The sequence below is a fragment of the Salarias fasciatus genome, chromosome 14 (assembly GCF_902148845.1).
Source record: "Salarias fasciatus chromosome 14, fSalaFa1.1, whole genome shotgun sequence".
In the NCBI taxonomy this organism is placed as follows: domain Eukaryota; kingdom Metazoa; phylum Chordata; class Actinopteri; order Blenniiformes; family Blenniidae; genus Salarias; species Salarias fasciatus.
Genome location: NC_043758.1, coordinates 7,092,258 through 7,115,925, shown reverse-complemented (window position 1 = coordinate 7,115,925; position 23,668 = coordinate 7,092,258). Strand labels below are relative to the sequence as shown.

At 41.8% G+C, this 23,668-nt stretch overlaps 1 protein-coding gene and 2 non-coding genes across 4 annotated transcripts in view; all 3 read left to right on the top strand.

Moving 5' to 3' along the window:
• Window positions 1-23,668, top strand: part of fchsd2 (FCH and double SH3 domains 2) — a 59,183-nt gene that overhangs the window by 399 nt on the left and 35,116 nt on the right. For both annotated transcript variants that reach the window (XM_030108556.1, XM_030108555.1), the window contains exons 2-3: window positions 3,771-3,868; window positions 15,705-15,750. In XM_030108556.1, the coding sequence (XP_029964416.1) occupies window positions 3,771-3,868; window positions 15,705-15,750 (144 nt within the window). The remainder of the gene's footprint in view (window positions 1-3,770; window positions 3,869-15,704; window positions 15,751-23,668) is intronic.
• On the top strand, window positions 12,757-12,830 carry trnat-agu (transfer RNA threonine (anticodon AGU)). Its single transcript has one exon. It is a non-coding gene; the product is annotated as a tRNA-Thr (tRNA).
• Window positions 15,969-16,042, top strand: trnat-agu (transfer RNA threonine (anticodon AGU)). Its single transcript has one exon. It is a non-coding gene; the product is annotated as a tRNA-Thr (tRNA).

Genomic DNA, 23,668 nt, shown 5'->3' with positions numbered 1-23,668 from the left:
AGCCCGGCTGATGCTGCGGGCTCGAGGGGGGAATTAAGAAGAAAAAGACCCTCGCTAGCCGACATTAGCAGCTAGCTTGTTTTAGTGACATTAACGTGCATCTGTCCAGCGGCTGTGGCCGTCAGACGTCAAACCACGGTAGCGCTCGGTGGGCTACTGGAGGACCTCTCGGTACCAAACAAAAGCCTGTTTCTGGCTGCCCTCTTAAATGGAGAACAACTTTATATCCGAATCTACTTAAAGCGGCGTGTAACGTGGGGCTAAGTGTTGTTTTTGTTAATGAACGTGTTGGCGGAGCTGTGACAGCAGCCCCCCCCTACCCCCCCCCGTTCACACAATAACAAAAGCTGCGGCTGTTTGTGATGCATCTTTTTTCTCCAGAGACCTTCAGCTCCGTCCAGGGTCAACATCAAAGCCCACAAACACGCAGCCGGAGCCGCTGCCTTATTGGTTGTGTACGGCTTCTGATAATACAGCATCCTACAGTGTGTGTGTGTCGATATGTGTGTGTTGGAGTTTCTGCCCCACTGCCTTCTGAGTGTGTTGCCCTGAAATAGATGCACGAGAGCCAATTTCCCCCTGCTGTGAACCTCTGTACAGTTTTTTCTCTTAATTACCACACATTCCCCCTGTGCCATTTATGGCCCCTCGTTTCCAGACTGGCCTTGAACGTGTCATGTCATGTCTTTTTAAAAGCCAAACACACACACACACACACACACTTGGAACGGATCCCTTCATAATTGAAGCTGCAGAGACCACCCTTTTTCCCCCATGTGTGATCAAATACATCATTACTGCAGCAGTCTCTCATTCACATTTCTCTTAAAATACTTCCAAGGGTAAAAATTAATTTGAAAAAAAAGAGAGAGAGCTAGAAATACTGCTGTGCTCCACTCTTGCCAATGTGGCTGGCACAATGTGAGCTCAGCCCACAGCAGCCACATCCAGAGTGTATCGCTATGTGGCTGTCGGATGCTAATAATTTCTCTCCCAGTGCGACAAATTCAGCCCCTTAAGTGTTTTGTCTGTGTTTCAGCACATCTGCTTGCTAACTGAGCTGATCTCACTGTCATATATCAGCTTTTATGTGGCTTAAATTAAAGATCCCTCTATGGGAATGCTATCTATCTATCTATCTATCTATCTATCTATCTATCTATCTATCTATCGACACATTCAAAAGTAGGTGTGGGCAGTAGCAAAACAATACTGCAAATTTAGCTCTTAATAATCAAATCCCAGCAGTTTTCTAGTTACATCAGATAAGGACAGTTCGCTGCTGGCTGGCTATAAATGGCACCCGTCCCTCTTCTATGTGGCACTTGAGGTGATTTCCAAAAATGATGATGCAAAGAGGAAGCTCAGTTAATCACATTAGACCACGTGGTGTAGTTATTTCGTAGAAAATGTGAATCCAAATGTCACGTACGAGGGGAAGCCTGTCACATGCATGCGTTTTGATTAAAGAAACTTAATTTACAGACACTGAGCTGGCTGTCCATGTTAAATTAGTGGCTTTAGCCCTCATGCACACATGGAGAAGGACTCTATCACAATATGGCCTTTAAGTAGAGAACATTACATTTTAGTGGCCATCATAGTGATCAAGTAGTCCATCCCTGTGTTAGACTGTTGTAAGGACTGTAATTTAGAAGCTGTGTCTATTTTATGCATCTTTCACAGAGCAGAGAGGCACAATTGCGATTCCATTACTGAACTACATCAACACCTCCTTTAATTTATAGACAACCTCGCTGTTGGTCGATAAATTGACATTAACCACAGTGATTAGGGCTTCTAATCAGTAGGCAATCAGCTGCTGGAGTTGTGTTTTGATCTATTCACACTGTAATTAGACATGATGCATGTCAATGACGCACAGGAATTATTGGCACTGATGTAATGTCATTATTTAGATGAACCCAATTTTTGATTCTTTGATAAAACTTACACTCGGAGTTGTTTATGCGTTGGTTGTATATTATGCTTATATATAGTGTTCAGGTTGCAGCCCGATCTGCTGCATCATCATTTTTTTTCCAGTAACATGACCTTTGATGGGTGCTTCACGTTTGCTTTTCTTTAACTTCAATCACATCTCTGTTTTCTGTTGTTGCTCCAAGTCACTGTTCATCTCACTTCTCTCTCCTCTTCTATCATTTCCTCTCTTTTCACGTCCTCGCTTCCTCCTCCTCACTGTCTATCCATTTCTCCACCATCCTTTGCCCACCCTTCCTCTCTCTGTGGTTGCCAATGAGTGATAAAAGGTGAAATCAAGTGAAGGCATTTTGCCCTGGTACTATTATGAACCGCTCCCTCTTTATCTTCAAAGACTCCACACATGAAGGGAAGGATCTCTGCAGTGTTTGTTGTCGTTGTTGTTGTTTTTTCCCCCGTGTTAGTGTCAGTGTGGTGCGTATCATCTTGTCGATTGTTTTGTCTAGAACAGTCATGAATTTGCCCACTGTTACTCCGGTGAATAGATGATGGAATTCACTCGACAATGCACAATGACCTTCACTGTGACTCTCTGTGTTGGCAAGAGGTGCGCATGTTTGTGCGTACGCTCGTCTGTGTGTTTGTGTGTGTATGCATATTAAGGATCCGTTATGCTTTCACTCAAGATGCTGTAAGTGAGTCCGCTCTGATCAGAAAATTGAAACGAGGTGATAAACTCACCGTGTTTTCTGGATGCTCATCTGTCCCTTAATGCAGCTGAAGTCAGTAAAGCTCTGCCAGCCTCTCCAAAAGTCTGACAAAACCCTGACAGTGATTGTTGGGTTGATGGATGACTGGTGGAAGTGTGTGTGTACTGTGTGTGTGCGTGCTGCTTTCAGGTGACCCCCGTACCTGCGTTCTCACATGGCTGACAGCTGAATTGCTGATAATTTGCTGTAGATTAAATCATCTGATGTGTGACTGCCTGTTTGTTGTTTCTGATATAGGAGAATTATCATTTTAAGTTGATCATGCAGAACTGTTCTGGACTGGTTATTGAATGAAATAAAGGGCGCTTAAGACGCTGCCTTGAGCTTCCCAGCAGTTGTGAGTCCAAGGTCAAGTCAATCACCAGATTATTGGTTGCGGAAAATGATTACATTGCAGTTTTAGTTCATTTCATGCAACATTTATTTGAACCAGGGGCGGCTAATATAGCGAGTTTATGGATTGCAGTTGGATATTAATTAACTAAAAAAGTGCATATGTGAGTTCAGCTTAGTGAAACCACAGAGTGAAAATTATGTCCTATCTAGTGTCACAACTATATATTCACTTCTCGTGAAGTGATCATTATTAGCGTAGGTTTTGTACAATGCAAAGATGATAAATAATGTGGAAATGAAAGGGAGGAAAAACTGTGCAGATTGTATAAAAAGTAAAAAAAAAAAAAGACTAACTTGTACACACATCAGCAGTGCCAGTTAGTTAATTGTCAGTTCCCTCTCTGATGCTCCATCTCTTGTGTGTCCTGATAGGAGTCAGGTGAAGCATGCATGAGAGAATTCATTAGCTATGCATTGGGAAACTGTCACCAGGGCCGATCAGCAGCTCTGAGCCAGGCAGCTCTAGCAGCCACCTCCGGCTGCAGGAGCTCAACGCCCTGCATGCTAGTAATTGGTATTCTTAGCATTTTAAGCCAGACTAAGTGTTCGGGTGAGTTCTCTGCAGGCAGATGTTACGCTGAAGATAAATAGCACGTCCACCGAGCAGGAGAATGACTGCAAGTGACAAATCTTTTAATGAATGTGTCTTCTTGTTTCCTGCAGGTCAAAGTGACACAGGAGCTGAAAAACACTCACACAGAGCAGATGACAAGACTGCACTTTAAGCACCAGACTGAATGTGACCTGCTGGAAGACATGAGGTAAGAACTGTGTCATATGGGCCGCCGTAGCATCGTTCCCTTCACATCTGGTGGAACGCTCTCACCAGCTGCCAGACGGGTTCAGATCCACTCATTGGAGGCTGTGATGTGCACATCACGTACACATGGACGTGTACCAAAAACACAAACAAGTAGGGAGCAAAGGAGGAGCTTGAAAATGAGGGTTTATTTATTTATTTATTAGCTGAAGAAGCACATAAGGTCATGAGAATGATGATGGAATTTCTGCTTCCTTATTCCTGTCTGCTGATTGTTTCTTTCTGACTGTGGCTCTGTCTTGACAAAATGTAATTTCACCCGGTCATCTCATGCTTCCCCTTCAGTTTTTGTTTTGTTGTTTCTTTCAGGCTTTCATCCTGAATATCATTTCGTCTGTCTCCATAACTCATTTTCAGTTTGGCTCAGTTGAGTTTGCCCGTGACGTACGTGATTTGGCACTTTTCCCTTCTGAATTCGGCAGTGAGAGGAAGCCCTGGTTCCTTCACACGCTCTCATTTTGTTTGTTGACTAAGTATTGATTATTTATGACAGCATAGTCTCTAATGCTGTCTGGCTCTCTTCTTCTGGCCCCGTCTTTTACACGCCGTCTCATTTTCTCGTGCTCTGTGTCTGAGAGACTTCTGTCTTTTCCTCACTCCTTTCCCCAGCTTCATTCTTGGGGGCAGCTCCAGCTGTTTGAGGACAGACCTGTCTGCTGCTGCTGCTGCTGCTGGGGCTTGGAGGGTGAACACAGCTCTGGTCTCACTCGTGGAAGAAAGGGGAGAGCGCGTTAAGCATATGCAGACACAATGTGTTCGCTCTTTCCGGCAGTTAGGGAGCAGGCGTCATGCCACTGGGTAAAGGTGTCTGAATTGGCTTTGTTATCTTTGCAGAAAGATGCAGCCTGCAGGGCTCTCTCAGTATGTTACTTTAGCCTTTAATGTTTTCTAATTATTTCTGATGACACATTCTCGTGGTGGTAAAATCAGGAGCAGCAGGGTGTTGCAGCGATTAGGGAGATCGCCTTTCAGCTGGGACGCCTCGGCTCAAGTCCCCGCAGCAACATGCATCTGCTGCTTACTCGCTGTGTCCTTGAGCAAGACACCAAGACGTGACTAGTCGCCCCCCGATGTGACACCCGTCTGACTTTTATAGTTTAAAAAAAATTATAAAGGATTTGAAGATTCATGGATATCTGTAATCCACACCAACAGTGAGGGGTGAGAAGCATGTCCATCTGGTCAACCAACACGAGCTTCAACTAATGTCATCCACGTCAGAGTCAGCCTTCTGTTCACTATTACAGTCCCTCCGATGCTTTAAAAGGTACATTGTTTCTTGGATTCTTGGTTTACATTATAAACACTGATTGGTTACATGAGAAATACCCTGTTCTGAATATGAGAAATGTATTATTATTTCAGCTGCTCGTTTTATCCACAGACTCAATCTTTTGCTCATGACTCAAAGTTTACGGCCATAGGCGAGGAATCGAACGTCAACCGAGAGCTTTGTTTGACTCTCTCATTACCACAGAAGTATGTATTTTTAAATCTTGGCCAAAATTTCTGAACTTAGACTTGATTCATCCCTATGGATGTGAAGAAGCTGCTCGCACAGCTGCATATTTATACTTATTTTTAATGACGGTTTTCACAGGGCTCATGCATGCAGTATCGTGTCTTACAAGAAAAAAAAAAGTCCTCCCTGCACATGAGCACAAAACTGCTGACGCTGCTTTCTGTTTGCACAACTGTCACCTGCTCGTGAGTACTATTTGTTATTAGTGCCGTTTGTGAAAGTTTCATGACGAGTCGATCAGTGGCAGCAGCGGTCACATTCTGCACGCGCTCACAGCAGGACTCAGTATTGCTTGCAAAAGCAGCGATATATTGTATAGTGCGGTTGATTGACAAGCAGCGATTTGCTGCTACACTGCAGTTCAGCGAATGTCTGAACCTACAGCTGGTGTAACAGTTCTTTGTCAATAAGACCTCTAGATACTTGAACTCAGCCACATAGGGTCGTTTCTTTATCTATATAGAGATGGTGAGCCGTCTTTTTCCCCAAATGTCAATGCGTTTAATCATTTAATGGTTTAAGAATGTCATTTGACAAAAAGTGATAAACACTAGTCAAGGTCAAGGTGTGGATCATATATCATGTCAACACAATGTTAAATTACAAGTGCTCGGTGTTCAACATCGACTCTTTGGAGAAGTTTATTCAAACAGAAGTGAGGCGTTTATTTTAGAACTAAAAGTCATACACCACTAGTGATCAGACCAGGCTGTACCCTGTTTTGTGGTCTGTGCAGTCTGGATGGTCTTTAACCTTTAGTCAATATCATCTCAGGTAAGCAAGAATTTAGCAAAAATTAATGGTTCTAATCTCTAAACACTGATCAAAAGCTAAAACTTTTTTTTTTTTTTTTTTTTTTTTGTACCATCTTATGAATCTAAAAGTACTCATCAGTATCATGAATAGCAAACCAACATGACACCTTTGGACATTAAACCCTTTGAGCTGTAATGCATCTGTAACAGACAGATATGTTAATGCACTAGTGATTCCACAGGAATTATTGACTTGACCCCATCCAGGGTCAGAATACAGAGCTGATATCTGCTGTTGATGAGCGTGCACAGTGAATAGATCGCAGCAAAACGCAAGTACGCTGACTTACACAGGGACTTTCACAGGAAATGGTCAGTTAATGGAGCATTGTACTCGTAAGAACACACCATTATTTGATTATTAGATGCGAGCTGAAAACATATCACAGATTTCTATTTTAAAATGTAGCTTCCACTTCGCCGAGACCTTTGCTGAAGTGTGAAAGTCATATTATCTGAATGCAATGTTCAAAATAGCTGGACCTTAAAGGACGAGCAGAAACGTTCCCACTTGATAAAACACATTCACAGTGTACAGGCACACTCTCCTGCACGAAGCACGCAGTAGATTTTAACTCTTAAATCCTAAAAGCTGCTCTGAGGTTATTTACCCTAATTAATCCACAGGCTGGTTTTAATCAAAGCACTCTCACTCAGAAATGCCGATGCATGTCCACAAGCTGCACGTTACGTTATATCCCCCATTATATGCAATTCTTTTTGCAAGAGGTAAAGAGGGGGAATTTAAGAGGGAAAGGGTTGGAAGAAAAGACAGGGAAAGAAGAAAGGGAGAGGGCAGTCGATTTAATCCTCTGAGAGTGCATTTTAGCTGGACTAGTCTTTGGAGGGAGGATGGCGGGGGGGGGGGGGGGGGGGGGGGGGGGGGGGACTCAGGGAGTCAACTTGGTGCCCTCAATCCAGCTAAATCCCACATACCCTTATGTCTGTCCACAAACACACACTCAACCCAGTGCTGAGCCATAATAATAGTCACGTATACACTCGTACTCAGCTCATACACATTTGATTTAGCTTTTATTTACCAACTCATCTCACTTTTGCCTGATGGTGATCTATTGCAGCGTCTCAATTCTTGCCGGGAAATTTGACATTATTATTGGGTTTGCATCTGTTGAATATGGATTTTATATTTAGCTTAGTTAATGAAACCCACAGAATTTTCACTACAAGGTGTTAAGTATTAATTTCAGAGCTCATAATATTGAATGACCAAATGCTTTAAGAGCAGTTGATTAGCTTATGTTTGGTCTGGAAGAGGTTTGCTTTCCAAAATGAATCTTGTCATTCACTGAACTTTATACATCATTTGCACTATTATAACTGTCACATTTCTGGTTTTTTCACTAAAGCTTAATTTATCATTCAAATTGTCTTCATTAGTTAAATTAAATTAATTTGTAAAGTCCGTCTTAATAAAATAATAATTATAATAATAGTTTGATTCTCCACTCATTTATGCTTTTAAATAATTGTTTCTTCTCAAATTAAAAAGAGAATATCATGCACTAAAATTGCCCAGTTTCCACATTTTTCCTGGTTCGCCTAAAGGTGACCGACCACATCTTTTGAAAACCACTCGTCTAATTCGTCTCCTTTATCTGGACTTGATTGTAATTTACCCCCTATATTTGTCTTTTGAGTGCAACATTTGCACACAGGACAAATGAGATTTGTGTTTTCCACAAATTTATTGAGCAGATCCTGGGAATTATCTGCAGATGTCATTAAAACGTAATGGCTCTGCATGCTGAGTAGCTAGATGAAAGTCCTCTATTTGAGAGCCAGAATGGTTTTGGAGTTCTCATTAATGCGTCTCTCAGCAGCCACCATACTTCCGCAACACATGAAAATTGAAAATCAAGGACTCGTTGGGGGGGAAAAAAAGACTCAATTCATCCAAAGTTGATTCAGGCCCCAAGAATGCTGGGAATGCTGGGAAGAGGGGCACAAAAAGGTGACATGCTCATTAAGTTTTTAGAAATCATCTCCAAACCTTTTATGTATTTTCCTTCTTTTTTTGCTTAGAAAGGGAAATAATGTAAACATGTTACGCAGGTTGTCCAGGTACCATCGCTTGTGCTGCTTTTATGACATGGATTTTAGATAAGGTGCAATAAAATGGGAAAGAGCTTTTATGTTGTCAGTATGAGAACAGACAGTTTGGTTCTGCGGCAAATACAAAGGAACAGATCCAGCAATTACATTACTTTCAAACTGTGCTTAAACATTTTCCAAATGTGACAAAATGTGTAAGTGTACTGGCACAACGTCATGATCATTGACAGAAAAATATTGCCATGAAGATATTACCATAATTTTGCTTAAAACTTACCCTATCAGTTTTGTCTCTAACTTTATTCATCGTGTGTTTTGGAATATTTGGGCATATTTTTGACCTTCTCGCTTTATAATGCTAACTCTCCATATTTATGCAAGTCACTCTGTGCTGTGGCAAATGTCCAATAATTCAGCATATTATTATAGTGCCATGAAGAACAGTAGAGTTCTTTTTTCAAGAGATGAAGGAAATCAGTGGTAACTACCACAGTGACAGCAGGAGGTTGCACCTATATCGACATTGAGAAAGCGAGCGTCGGGTGGTCTGTGAGGCCGCTAAACTCCTCAAGGTGTCACGCACCTTGAACAGCTTCCCCATTTGTTATTTTCCTTAAACCTCAATGCTGCCCTAAGGCGACCAAATAATACTGCTCCACTGGTCCACATCCTCAGGAGAACAACAGAAATATGGGAGGAAGATGTCATGTGTTCAGTATTCATGTGTAAGAGCAAGCATACATTTACCTTACGGATCGATCAGATTCTTTTTGGTCACAGCATTGGATCACTGTTTTGCACTTTTAGCTTGAAAATGCATTTAGGGACAAGTGTGTATGAGAACGAGAGATTCGAGCTCATGAAAGACTTTTCAAACATTGTGTTCAAGTGGTATTGGATTATTTACACAGTAATATAACACAATTTATGAAATGTAGTTTTTTTTTAATATCACATTTAACACCAATACCGATATGTTGCAACAAACCCAAAACCCAAAAAGTAGTGCATGATGTATTGCATACATCATTTTTGTTTGTTTTCTCTCATGTAGTGCAGCAGCGTTTTGAGGATTTGTGTCAGAGTAGACACTTCAATCTCCGTCAGAGCGAAAAGAAAGCCCGTAGAAATCCTACTGATTAATTAACTATGGCAGCGTGCTCAGCAGTCACACGGCACTCGAGCTTTTTTCTCTGACACATTCAAGCGTTGTATCATCTCGCACTGTGACAAGATGAGATCTGCTAACTTTCGCCCATTTTTTTTGTCTGAGGACGCTCCTCATGCCTCCTCAAAGATGTCTTTCAGCAGCTTGGGACGGATCAGAGAAGTGGTGTGCTGTAATATTGTGATTGCAGCCTTGTAGGTAGACTTGGAAATAACGGTTTCTGACATTTCCTGTTGCTTGCTTTGTTCTCCTCTATTGCAATCAGAAGTTTACATGTGATTTGAGGAAGGCCTTTTGGTGGGAGCATAGAACCATTCTATGTGTGTCCTAAATGTCCCACATGCTATGTACCAGTGTATTTTGACATACAAGCAGCTTGTTAATGAGTCCCATGACCAGCCAAACAACCGAGAAGTGGTTAACATGATAAGTAAAGTGTAGTTTTTCTTTTGCAAGGTAGATGGTGAAGGCTTTGTAGTCTATACGTGCATTGCTTGGCACAATAGCTTGTTAAAATGGGAATTCTCCTAAATTAATTTTAAGGAAAAAAAATCACATTCTTTTCTGCAAACGCGTCCTTCAGCTTGGGTTGGAGGGGCTGCAGAGAATCAGTGCTGTTATGCCTTGTGGTGATCATGCAGTGTGAAAACATGACCCCCCTCCTGTGCCTCGGTCTCAGGCTGTGACTCATGTTGCTCATCCTCTTGTCACTGATCTCAGTCTGTGTCCTGTTAACCATTGATCTCAGCTGTTTTCCCATGTTTGATCATTTCTTGTCCTCCCTGCCTGTCAGACACACACACACACACACAGACACACACACGCACACACGCAGTACCTTCACTTAATGTCCACTCTCAAGCACTTAAGCGTTTCCCGTCAGACACACACTCATCTTCACGTCTGCCTTTCTTCAGAAGTCTCTTCTTCATGCGCAGCTGATGCTGACACAGGTTTTTGACTCATGCACCACACAGTCTCACACACACACACACACACACCCACACCCATCATGGACACACAGAGTGGCAGTGTGAGCAAAAGCTCGAGCCGAGGGGATAAGAAGAGGTCTGAACAGGTTTTTAAGGAATAGAAATAGCCTGTTGGTTGAACAAATATAGTCTGTTTAGACAGCAAATGTAAAGAGTCCCTTCGGTGCAGGGATTAGGTGGAGTACAGTCTAATCTTCTGACGACAGTAAAACTACTGATAACGTGAATCCCACAGCTAATGAGCATTTCATTTTCGCCCTTATTCAATTTCCATTTTGCCTTAAGACGCACATCATGCCAACATGCAAAATGGTCGTGGGATATTTCTGGCTTATAATTGGAGGTCCCTGTTTACATATGCAGTCTCCGTCGCAGTGTAACCATGGTAGCATGAAAAGCCTAGACATGTCCAGAGATCCCAGCGAGCGTGTTTGCTGGAGTGTGTCTGAGTGCTGGCGTATACTTGCATGTTCCCGGGGCTCTTTATCATACAAGAAGAAAAACTGCAGTCGAAGAAAGCACGAAAATACTTCATTATTATGCAGAAACAGTTTAAACGGGATTTCTCTATTTGCATGTGGTGTATTGCTAAATGTTTGAATATATCTCAAAACTAGAAAGAGAGTCATATATTTAGTTTTACCTTCTGTACTATAGCGTCTTTCATGTGATCCATCTTCACTGTGAAGCCATGAAGGTGTCGTCAGCAGGGAGCGAGCCACATTTAGATTTTAGTTAGAGTAAATACAAGATGCTGGTTTTAAATAGTTGCAGCCGCTATTTACCAGTCATACACTCTTGCATATGTATCTATTTAAGAACAGAGCTTCACCGGAAAAGCTTTAATGCTTCCAGGCATATCTTTTTGAAATACATTTTTTCATTCTACACCAAACCGCAGAAAAACTAGCAAAAATCCTCACGGTAGAAAAAGGTTTCTGTGACCTGAAGGACAGCTAATATCTAGAAATAATGAAAGTTCTAATCTCTACAGCTGGACATGATAGTTTCTCACATTCAATTGATTTGTGTCATTTTAGTAATGGATCACAGGATTGACCAGGGCTTGATAAAAACGTTTAATGTTCAAGCTGTTATCACCTACAGTATAATTCAGGGCCGAGAAGCAATTTTTTCCCAACAGGGTCATATGAAAAACTAACACTGCTTTGGAGGGCCAAGCCAGGTCAGGTTCAGCTCAGTGGTGATACACAGTGTGACTCCCATTTCCATTTGACTTTAACTGAAGTGTTATTGGAATGTCCACATATTGTTAAAAACTCCGCACTCATATGTTTTTTACGACAACTGAAGCTGTTTATGGGTTGGCGGTCGTTATCTGTTCAAGCCAACACTGTAAAGATGATTCAACAAACATGAATAATTTATTTTGGGAAAAATAAATCTGAATCCCATGGAGTCTTGTACAGCAGTTGTATTGAATACTGTAATTTCTCATTGACACATAAGCTCTTTGGCTTAGAACAGGTTCAGAACAGGATGCCGATCTACACATTAACTTAAATATACCTATTATTATTATGCACAATTTGAATCAAAGTATCGGATGCAACTTGTGTCAGAAATATAAGTGTTTTGGTTTTAGCTCCACTTGTGCCAATAATGCTGCCATGCCGTGTGTCATGTTGTTACAAATGTTTTCTAACAGTGCGCTGCTCTAAAGCTTGCTTTCAATCGAAGTGCGAGGTGCTCTTGAATTCCTGACTTTGCTTCAGTAAGTCAGCCACATAATGTGGAACCTCGCACAGCGCAGCGTTTTGCAGCAACTTTCAGTGTTTTGCAGTAGTGAACGAAAACCAAAGATGTTGCTCCAGCACATTCAGTCTATTATTGCAAATGCAAATGTTTTCCATCACTGTTAAAGCTAACCACCGACCCCCCCGGCAGGACACTATCAAAGCAACATGTCAACCAAAGGAATCTTGAAGGTTTTGCTGACGCTGCTAAAATGTCTTCATATACGACACAGGGGATGAAGTGTTCGTAATTAGCCTTTGTGGTCCTGTTGGTGAGCACCAGATACAGCGCTGCCCTTTGACCTGTGATACTCTTTGTCCTTCAGTTGTGGGAAAGATGCAGTTGATTGTGGAGGTTGGTGTGAAGCTGAACAGCTGTGCTTGTTAGACGAGTCTAGATAAACTGTAATCGCACACAGCCAACTGCAGTGACTGCACGTTTTATCAAAAGTTGTTATTTTGCCCCTCGTTTTCATCGCTCCGTTGGAGGGTTCACATGGGCGCTGTGGCTTAGTTGGTTAAAGCGCCTGTCTAGTAAACAGGAGATCCTGGGTTCGAATCCCAGCAGTGCCTTTTAATTTCTTCAATCCTTATCGGATTCACTTAGATTATTCAATTTTATTAACATCGGATCAAGCACGTTTTTTTCTTTGTGTAAAACAGCGTGTAAAAAGTGCATCAGTAAAACAAAAACATAATTACACCTTCAGATAGAATAGAAGCTTCATTTATATTTCTTTATACTTCATGAGCTTAGTTCAACAATGAAGTCTAGTTGTTTATAAAATGTTTCAGTTACATTCTGTTTACTGTAAAAATCAGAAAGCTTGCAGTTTCTTAGAAGTAACTTAATTGAGCACCGACTCCAGTAGATGTTTGCTTCATCAGAAGAACAGCACTGGCTGAGAGTTGAACCAATAACCTTCAGAAAATAAGGCTGACTTACTGCCCACTGTACCAACACTTTCTGTATGCCTGTAACAGGGAATGCAGTGAGGAGACCAGAGTCCAGTGGGTGGTTTAAGTCGTCTGCATGGCAAGGAGAGGCCGTGTGTCACGTTTCAACTGCTTAGCATGTTGAGTGAAACACCAAACACATGATCCACCCTCCTGCATTACATCCTTAAAAGTTGGCATGACTTATGTTTTGTAGTCGTCTCTGTAGAATTCCTAAATGACTTTTACATCTATTATGAAATTGTAACCCCTCTTTCCAGATATAACTCTGATATCTGAAGCAGTGTCTGTTTGGAAAGCAAACTGAACGCCAAATGATGCCTTAGGAAAGGTTTGACAGGAGGCACTGCCCTGTTTGTTTGGGCTGTAATTAGCATAGAGAGAAGTGGCAGTAATTATGCCGTCTACACTTACAGTAAGCAGTGTCTTCCTTTCTGCGTCTTCCTCGACTGTTTCCCGTTCCCGTTTTTGCTTGATTGCAGCAGTTCTCGCTTTGTTCTATAGATTTTGTTGGTCACAACATTGGTATGTTGACTGGAAATCACAATAAAATGGAATTTCAAAGCAAGAAGCAAGACTTTTTCAATCACATGGCTTCATAATTTCATAATTTTGGCAGAATTTTCAACAGCCTGATGATAAAGACTTCAGTCAAACAGCTAAAAAAAATCCTGTTCTGAATAATTTTTATAATAGGTTTATTATTTTTAAAATTGACAATCCACGTCTGTCATGTTTTAACCTACAAATTCACCGAATCATTTATCATGGTTGCTGCCAATGATGGTGTCTTCAAGTTTGCAGTTATTTTACAATCAGGATTGAATTTCATGAAATGTTTCCTAACATTCAGATATACACTCATATACTCATGCCACTATCAAACTCCAGATGAACTGCTATATAATTTATATAGTAATGTGTTGCTTCTAGTCAGACCTGCACAATATGTCATTGGAGCATCTCCATCGCCATGTATATGTGTGCTATAGTCACATCGCTGGTCCCTGCAATGTTGGAGGAAATGAACTCAACGCAGACCGCACCCCTGCACATGGAGCGAGTTGCTGGTAACAGCATTGAAAAATTAGCAACGAACAGGTTAATTGTCATCAAGATGGCTGGAGTGTGGCGTAACTTAAATTCAGGTAATCTGTTGAAAAATTCTTGTTTTCTTTTAATGTCGTAATACATATGGCATGGTTGTAAAAAAATAATAAAAAAAAATCGCTATATCAGTTTTTTCCAATATCGTTCAGCCCAACTTGCAGTTCAGGTTTTTTTCTTTTACACAGATGTGGTTTCAGATAGCAGTTGCATCGTGCTACAATCACCAGAAATTGAAGAATGCCTACTTGTTGATTCCATTGATTTCATGTCTGATGGAGAAAACATTGCTGGGAATTTTTTTTGACACTTTCCCGGCGGAGCCATTGATTTCTATATATTTACACTTGAAAGAACACAAAGGGAATGCTAATGCTAACAACGGGGCTGTTTCTGAAGCCCTTCTCAGCCCTATGTTTTCATTTGCATGTCAAAGCAACTCCCACCCACGTGGACCTCTGTTTTCTTGAAGGCCTCCATTCACACTGAGCATCCAGAACTATAACAAAATGTTCAGATGTTGTTGCCCCTTTTTTTTTTTTTTTTTTTTTTTTTTTTTTTTGGCACACAACAAAAATCGTGCCTTGCAGTCGTGCGTTGAGTTCGGCAAGCCAGTGGAGCCAGTAGTTTAGCTAAACATTTTCTCTGAGAATGCTGTTGTGAAGGCGCTGTTTTGTTCCAGCGGAGCCATTAATCCTGCCATTAATGGTTTGTTGTCCTAAACATTGTTATGAACATTAGAATCAATTCATCTCCCTACAAATGTCACAAGTGGAAGGATTGCCATAAAAAAAAATATTACAATGATACTTCATACCCTTGTAATTATTGATGAACTTTCCAAAGCTGGAATCTCACTGTGTGATATTAAAAGTAATCAGATGCTTTATCAGATTGACTCGAGCCTTTCCAGGGAGTGTCTTCATTCACCTGGCGGTCGTGTTCTCGCTGTTCATTCAGCTGCATGGCCAGTAGATCTATCTGTCTGTGTAATCACATACTCCATGCTGTGTTTTTCATTCTGCACATTCCTGGGCTGCGATAAGAGCTCCCACTGTCTCCGCTGCCAGGATGTTCTGTGAGGTGGAGCCGGCGAGGGGAAAGTTTATAGGGGTTTGTGTTTTTCACTGGTCAGAAATAGAGCAATTATTTTTAGAAAGAACTGTTGAGCAATGAAGACGGAGCCATAATTCCTCTCTTGCATAATGTTGTGGTCTCTATGTTCTCTCTTGGGATGTCTGAAGAGATTTTTGTGATTTTACATTTCTTCCTTATCATCTTCCGAAACTATGCAAATATTACATTCATCCACAAGATGCACATGTTATGAATGTGTGAATCCTGACTCTATAAATGATCCTCACCGCTTCTTTTTCTCTGCAGGAGCTACAGTCTGAAGAAGGGTCAGCTGGAGCGGGACTATGCACAGGTAAGAATGACGCCTGCTTCATGGCTTCCAGCACCCACACTCAGAGTTAATGTTTTGATAGCTCTCATTTTAGTTACAATTCAACCATGGTTGTCTGGTTGACCAGGTTGGTCGACCTTAGTTTGTGAGTTTGACTGATAAATATGAAGTGCTGTTTGTGAGACTTGTAATTCAATCCACATACGAGAGAAGTCCTCCCAAGGGAGGGGTCATTATGTGGCGCTGTGGCTTAGTTGGTTAAAGCGCCTGTCTAGTAAACAGGAGATCCTGGGTTCGAATCCCAGCAGTGCCTTTTCAGCTGAATGAATTAGCACCGCTTGTAATGTAGCCCCACATTTCTGCTTGTTTACTAGCCAGATGACCTGTTCCCACCCCATCTCAGCTAAATGAATTCGTCATCGCGAATCTCTAGGAATCCTCTTTCAGAGCTCAGTTCTCCTGCATTTGAAGGATGCCTCTCAATATGAAAGCGTGTTCTGTAGTGTTTGACATCATGACAGTGTTACGGCAAAGAAAGCACTCTGAACACGAGCAATGAAGCAAGGTCCTCTCTCTATTTCATTCACAAAGACAACGTTGTAGCACAGTATGTGTTCATTAATCACTGAAACAGTCTACACGCTTTAAAAAACAACACTGAAACACTATTTCAATGTTACAAATCAAAGTTTATAGCTGGCTGAAGTTACCTTCAGGATCCCAAACCAAAATGGGGTTTTCTATTACTTCTTTCCACTCTACAAATGCTCCAGTTGCTCCAGTTTCCAATGTTCAGAGCAACTGGAAAGATAAATTATGAGGTCACGATCATATCAGATGTGTTAAAGCTGGGACAAATTGAAGCCACGCAGGACCGCGGCCCACTGGGAACAGAAATACCAACCTCTGTCATCTAATCAGTTACTTGAAAGCTTACCTCTAACAGACCTTTTTTAAGATCAAACATGTTTGCACCAGAGTAAGTTTTCTAAAGCTCCAAGAACTTTGGGGGATCTTACTCTGTTGGTATTCCTACCCTGTCACTGGGGAAAGCACATTAACAGTCTGATGCTGCAAGCTAAAATAATCGTATTTCTCTGTCCTGAGACAAAAAGTCAACAATGAAACCGTCGGTTTAATTCTATATTCATGAAGAAGTATTTATTCATTTTACCTCCAGCTCATGTTCAAACTGCAATGAGTACATTACTCTCCTGAAACATCACAGACTGAAGCAGTAACTAGCAAAATGCTAAAAACCAATGTCATTTTGTTTGTTTGTTATGTGTGGAGATTTTGGAAGATATATTGATTGCATTGCTGTCTGCAGCCTATATCCAACTTGTGAAAATGGATATCTGAACTGAGTTATCACCTAAAGCCTGCAGATGACCTTTAAGAAAGGCTGCAGAACCCCACTGTGATCTCTTATTTCATCAGTACAGTGAAGCCAAACATTGGTGAACATACCAACTCTTGAAACTGACGAGCAGCAGGAGGTTTTATGCCAGTGATTTTTGACATTATCATAACGTCAAAGCATCCCTTCCTCACCCCAGCATCATCGGAACCCTCTTAGGAGGCTCCATCTTGGGAAACGTATACCAACTTATACATATAATATGTGGGGAAGTGATATAAGGAAGTGAATAGTAGATTACCAGCCACCTGAGGTCAAGCGCTTTCTAAAATGAGACTTTCTGATTCATCTTTGATTCATTCTTCAGATGAATAGAAACTCACACGTGTGCCGCAGGCTACATTTGGTTTCACTTCCCTATTTCTCCAGAGTGATCCACAGATGTTTCAGTGTTGCTTTCTTCTCTCTTCCTTTTGAGTGCTTTCTCCTTGCCTCTTGGAAGGATTTTGGCATGTAAATAAACCCCTGTATCTGCTCAACAGATTATGTAGCCATTTTTAGTATTCACAGTTTTCAAGTCTTGCCACGAGCGGTTCTCCTGAACAAACAGCTCCACATTTTTTCAATAGTCTCAGTAGACCTCTAACTGGTGGGGTTTAATCTCCGGCGGTCTTCTCATTGTGTTGGGTAACACGGAATACACATGCAATCTGTCTGCAAGGGCGGAAGACCCATTTCATTTGAGAAGGTGAATAAACAAAGAATTTTTGGAGGAGTTTAACAGCGCATCACTCTGTCGGCCGCACGCGGGCCTGGTCAAGTGTTAATGTGCTGCTTATTTCCCCGTGACATCTGTCCAAAGCAAGGTCAAAATATTATTGGAGGCTCTGCGTACACAACAACAGATCCTCTGAAAATGCAATGTTTTGAAAATGCTGCAACTCTGTCTCCATGTAAACGGAGGAAAAGGCAACTTTTCTGAGTCACTGCTACTGCACATGTGGACCAAGACCAGGCTAAATAGTTGTTCTCCACATGCACAAGTATATGGACAATAACAACAATACTTTGCTTCTAGAGTGTCATGACTCCCTTTCCTTATTCGAGTGGAAGTTGGTAGTTTTAGAGTTGACAATCACTTGTAACAGCAATAGTCGTCCATACGAATGTCCGTGCACTCAACATTGTTAATACAAATAGTATTGTTTTCTGTGCAAGTGTGTGGTTTCATTACTAAAACAGCACCCACTAGTGGTCCAGTGTGGAAAGCACATTGAGTTTCTGCCATTTCCATGTAAATGGACTATGTTGCGTAAATGCAAAACCTCTCTGAAATGAAAATGCAAAAACAAAGTATTTTTACCCGAAATATCATGTAAGCGGTGTCATACACTCAGCCCCACAGACGTCGTGACAGTTTCATTTCTAAGAAAGAGTCACCTTTCTGCCTGGATGAAGGCGTTCTGTTACAGGACAATGATCCATAGCCTTGGAGGGTTCTGGGTGGATTATGGTTTGGAAGAGTGGACCCCCAAGAGGTTTAAAGTCTCACAGTGTGCCTCATGTCAGCATGAGGTTTGTATCGTTTCATTGTCGTATATGAAAGCATCTAATTGCAGTGAAATCTGAAAAAATAACTGAATAGGTCTGACGGTAAGAAAAGCGCATGATGCAGCAGAGGCAAATACAAGCTTTACTTTTCTTTTTTTTATTCTAAGTATTCATTCAACATTACCTCAAATCAACAAGAAAAAAACAGCATAATTCTTTCCAAACATATTAGTAAGCTCTGCTTTATGAAATATTAGAATACCTAATGGTTGTAGGGAAAATGCTCTGGGGGGCATTTGAGAGTAGTGTGAAGGAGCACATTTTAATATGATTCATAAAGTGAATACAGTATTCAGACTTGAGGGGGAAAGAACGTATTTGGAATTGTTAGTTTTTCCTGTGGTGCTTTCTCTGGTGGTGGGTAAAAAACGGGGGGGGGGGATTCAAATTAAAAACTGTTAAAGCCTTCAGTCACCTCGGAGCTGCTGCATTGGTGGCTGCTTGTGGTTTAAGGTACCGGAATGATACGTGATTCGAAATTATTGAAAAGCAGTTTATAATACACACAGACAGGAATTTACCACCTTAACACAGTAACTGGCAGCGACTGTTTTCTTCTATTTCATCAACAATGAGGCAGACTTTTTCTGTTGCACTGTGAATGTCAAGCACTTATTTTAATGGGTTGTGACAGATCGCAAATTAAATTTGCAAAGTTTGCCTTGAAACATTCACTGGGCTTCAAAAGTGCTATACAAGTGAAAAATAAACATGTGTATTTAGTATTACTTGTGCCTCATTGTCTAGTTAAATTCAAATGAATGAGCAAGCTGTGCTTTTTCACTCAGTCGGTGCTCCGAGCTCACCGCAGCCCAGGCGCTTCCTTACCATAAAATTATTTTCATCCGTAGACACCCGCTTTTATCCGGCGCTGCTGATTTGCGAGGACTAGAAAAACCCAAATACTTTTCCCAGGCGAAAGCTGCGTCAGCATCCTCGTGTTACTAAGCATGACTTTAGGGGTGTCTTAAGTAGAAACCAAGCGGTGCCTTGCCACACAACAATGTGAGAGCCGGTCTGATTTCCCTTGTATTTGATGCTGCTGCTCAGCTTAAGCTCCCATCGCATTCACACACACATCCAGACAGACACTCTGAGAAATGCTCTCAGCTGCAAAATCCTCCTGTAGCTTAATGAAAAACATTCTAATACATAACCCAGGCAGCTCTTAAGCACATATTAACATACAGATATTCATTCTATGCAGCTGTCCACACAAATAACCCTTGTTTTGTAGCCTTGATATTTTCATCATACATATACGCATGAGAGGATGAGTGCAGAGGATTGGAATAGAAAAGAGGAAAAAAAAGAAAAAAGTGCGTGCGTGTGTGTGTATGTGTGTGCGCGCATGCGCGCACTTGTTCATTTGCATGCGGTTTGAATGATTAAGTGAGAGTTTCCTTTTTTCTTTTTTCTCATGCCCCCCTGGCATCAGACACTCATTATCTCTCTCTCTCCCTCTCTCCCTCTCTCCTTCTCTGTCTCTCTGTCTCTCTCGTTCTCTCTCTCTCTCTCTCTCTCTCTCAGCACTGTCTTCACCTTAGAAATAGAGGTTGCCTAGCAACAGCCCCCCTAGTCAGTAGGACAATGGATTCCCTCCTAATTATAGGTGTGTATTTGTGTGGGAACGTCTCAGCACGGTGTTTTTAAATCTATAAATACATGATGGATGGGAAATAGATATCGCTCTCAGAGCCAATAAGCAAATTAATTATTGGCCCCTTTTTCTCTTGTCACAGCCGGGTTTGCCCTTGGCTCTCGTCTCAGGTAGCTGACCACTGGCGGCCACTCAGGGAAATTAAGAGCGAACTGCTGCTCTGACAGCGACTGATGAAAAAGGTTTAAGGGACATTCAAAGAGGCATGGAAAAGAAATTGACAATGGCATTTTTCAAAAAGAGAAAGTGCTAACAGAATAGGCCAAAAGGGTGCTGAAGGATGACAGCACATGAAGGAACGTGAAGACGCTTTCTCTGAACCGTTGGCCTTTCACTCCGTCAAACGAGGTGTCCCCTCTGTGAGGAGTCAGTTGCAATTACCAGCCATCAGTCACAAAACCCCATGTTTTCCTCTGAGTGCGTGTGTTTGCATGCGACTGTTAGCTACTTGTCCCATATTCCCCCTCCCACGATCAGCATTATTCGAATAGTTTCAAGCTAGGGTCATTCTTGACTGTACTGCCCAAAAAGGCCTGCGTGGTGGGCCTGCTGCTGCACGTCGGCGTCCCCCTGGACTCCTGCAGTGCATTATAACATGTAAATCGGCTTCGGCATTCAGGGCGGTGTAACGCTGCGATAGATTGTGACATCTTAGGTACATTGTATATGTGACATCTGAAATAATCTCTGTTCAGTGTGTAATCTGCAATTTTCTCTCCTATTCATCCGTCGTTCTCCACTCTTTTCATATGTATATTCTCATCATCCTCCTTTCATATACCATATGTAATACCAGCTCAAATTATAGCTATTGTGTGTGCATGTTTTTATGTGACACACATGTTTTTGATATTTAATCTACATTGATTACAAGGTTATGTGAATGGGATAAGTGTCTGAAGCACAAAGACATGATGGGAAGAAGACATGCCTGTTGCTGTTTGTCTGCAGCATGCCATGGTATGACTGAATTTGAGTGGGCTATACTAACATCTGAGCTTCTCATTCGTCGGGTTTTTATATCACCTTTGTGAGCATGTGTTGGAATTTTTGGGGAAAGTCACAGATCTTTGGGAAAACCAAGTGACAACATGCAAACTTCACACACAAGGGTCGAAAACTCAACCGACAATCAAACTTGGGTGTCTGCAATGCTGCAACGTTTCTGAACCACTGGGTCCCGCACATGCTGTTTTTAATCGAGCGTAAATGGTGCCTGAAGTGCCTGTCGATTAAATAGGAAGCCTGGATTTGAATGCCGCCTGTGTGGAAGACTATAAATCAGAGGTCAACACCTCTTGTCACAGAGGGTCAAACTGTTTTCTGCCTTCCTTAATGAATGTGTCATCAGTGAAATTTGCATAAAAAAAAGGCAAACAGTCTTCCTTACTATGATTGACCAGAATGCAACAGGCTCATTGATGAGATCCGATTTCTTTTGCTTGATCATTCACACTACATTATAAATGCGACCTCCATCGGACTGCAGTGTGAACGTGATTCGACCAGACAATGAACAGCATGCGCTGAAGAAAGCGTGGCGTCACGCTGAGTGACGCTGTTTATGGAAGTAAATATAGACGCTACAGAGGTCAGTGCATGTGCATCCATTTTCAAGTGGTTGTGCAGTAGGAACCAAAATAATTTAGAGAAAATGACGAGGGAAAGAAGAAGGACACTGAGAGAAAAGATCACGTTTCCTCCATACCGCTTCCTCAGTCTTATGTCAGTGATGTGGATGTCGAATTCATGCAGCTTAACTGGTAAGACCACGACCGCCTTGAAAAATGTCAGCTACTTATCCAACATATGATCGAGGCCTGGGTCTGTTGTGAAAAATCAGAACTGCAACGTTCGCACTGTCACAAAACAGATGGGATGTGGGCTTATGAGCAGAATTCGCCTGCAGTGTGAGGAGAGCCTTACACTGCTAGAACCTTTTCACTTCAGTTTGTACTCGAGTTTGCTCATTTTTACTGAATTTGATGTTGTTGAATCCTCAACTTACGACAGTGGTGGCCATTTATGAATTCACTGGATGATGCCTGGGCAGTGCTAATGCATATCTCTTTGCTTTTCCTTCTATTCACTGACTAACACCGAAGACGTGGATGTAACCCGCAACACTCTCAGAAACAAGGAAGAGCGCTTCAGTGGCGGATGAGTGCAGACAGGAAGAGAGAGCAAGTGAATCAGGTGTATTGATTTAGGAGGAAGTTGAGAAAGTAAAGGAGGTTGAAAAAGACAGCCACACAAAGGCAAGAAAAAAAAAACGGAGAGCAGCAGACAGAAGGTAAAGCGAAAGTGACTGAGCGACAGACTGGGGAAAATGAGCGAGCTGAGGAGTGGGAGTAAACACAACACAGATATCAAGGTGACTGGCGACAGAGCTGGTTGGCAGCATATGCAGCTAATAAATTGGGGGGAAAAAATGCATGAAGAAAGGAATGAAGCATAGAAACTGACTCACCGCAGTGTTTCTCTAATTAAATTCAAAGCTTCTGATTACTCATGACTTTGTTATTTTAGCCGAGGATTCTCTGTCATGTAAATCTAATTCAACCTGGAGGTGTAGTGCCTTCCTTAGACTGTGCTGTCATTTAGATGATGAAACACTGACAAGAAATACATGAATTAATCTTCCTGTATGGTTTTGAAAAGAATTGTTCAGTGCTTGCTCTTGTTTGAAAGTTTTAGCTTTTCCACCTTGTATTCTCTCTTTTTTAACATTTCTCTATCACCCCAATTAAAGAAATAAAGTAAAGTAAAAGTATGTCCCCACCAGAAAAGAGGTCCGAGGAAAGAAATCACAGAGTCTCTCACACACACACACACACACACACACAAGCATGCATGCATGCCGGTCTCAGGATATCCTGCTGTTTGGGCACCCTGTTTGCCACTCTGATCACAAAAACAGGATGTGTGTGAGCTTGTTTTTTTTTTTTTTCTGTATGACTGTATTAAAAGGAGCCGTACAAACCTGACACAGGCCGTGCAGGAAGGGCAGAGCTGTTGCCATAGCAACGTGCCATTCAGGTGATTGCCAGGTGATGACGGCAGAGAAAAGGAGGACGGAGATTTAGAATGTGCGGTAGAAAATTAGAAGACGCCAATTGAAAGGAGCACTTTGAAAGGAAAGAAGCAGATCAGAATGAGGGGAGAGGAGGATGAAGTCGAGAGGTGTGGAAGTGGAAAGAGAGACCACCAGCGAGGCTCCTGTGAACTGGCCAGCGGCTCGTCACTGAAGCTGTCACGAATCGGTCGCTTTCTGCAGACTTCCTGTGTCAGTGCTGTCGCTCAGACAG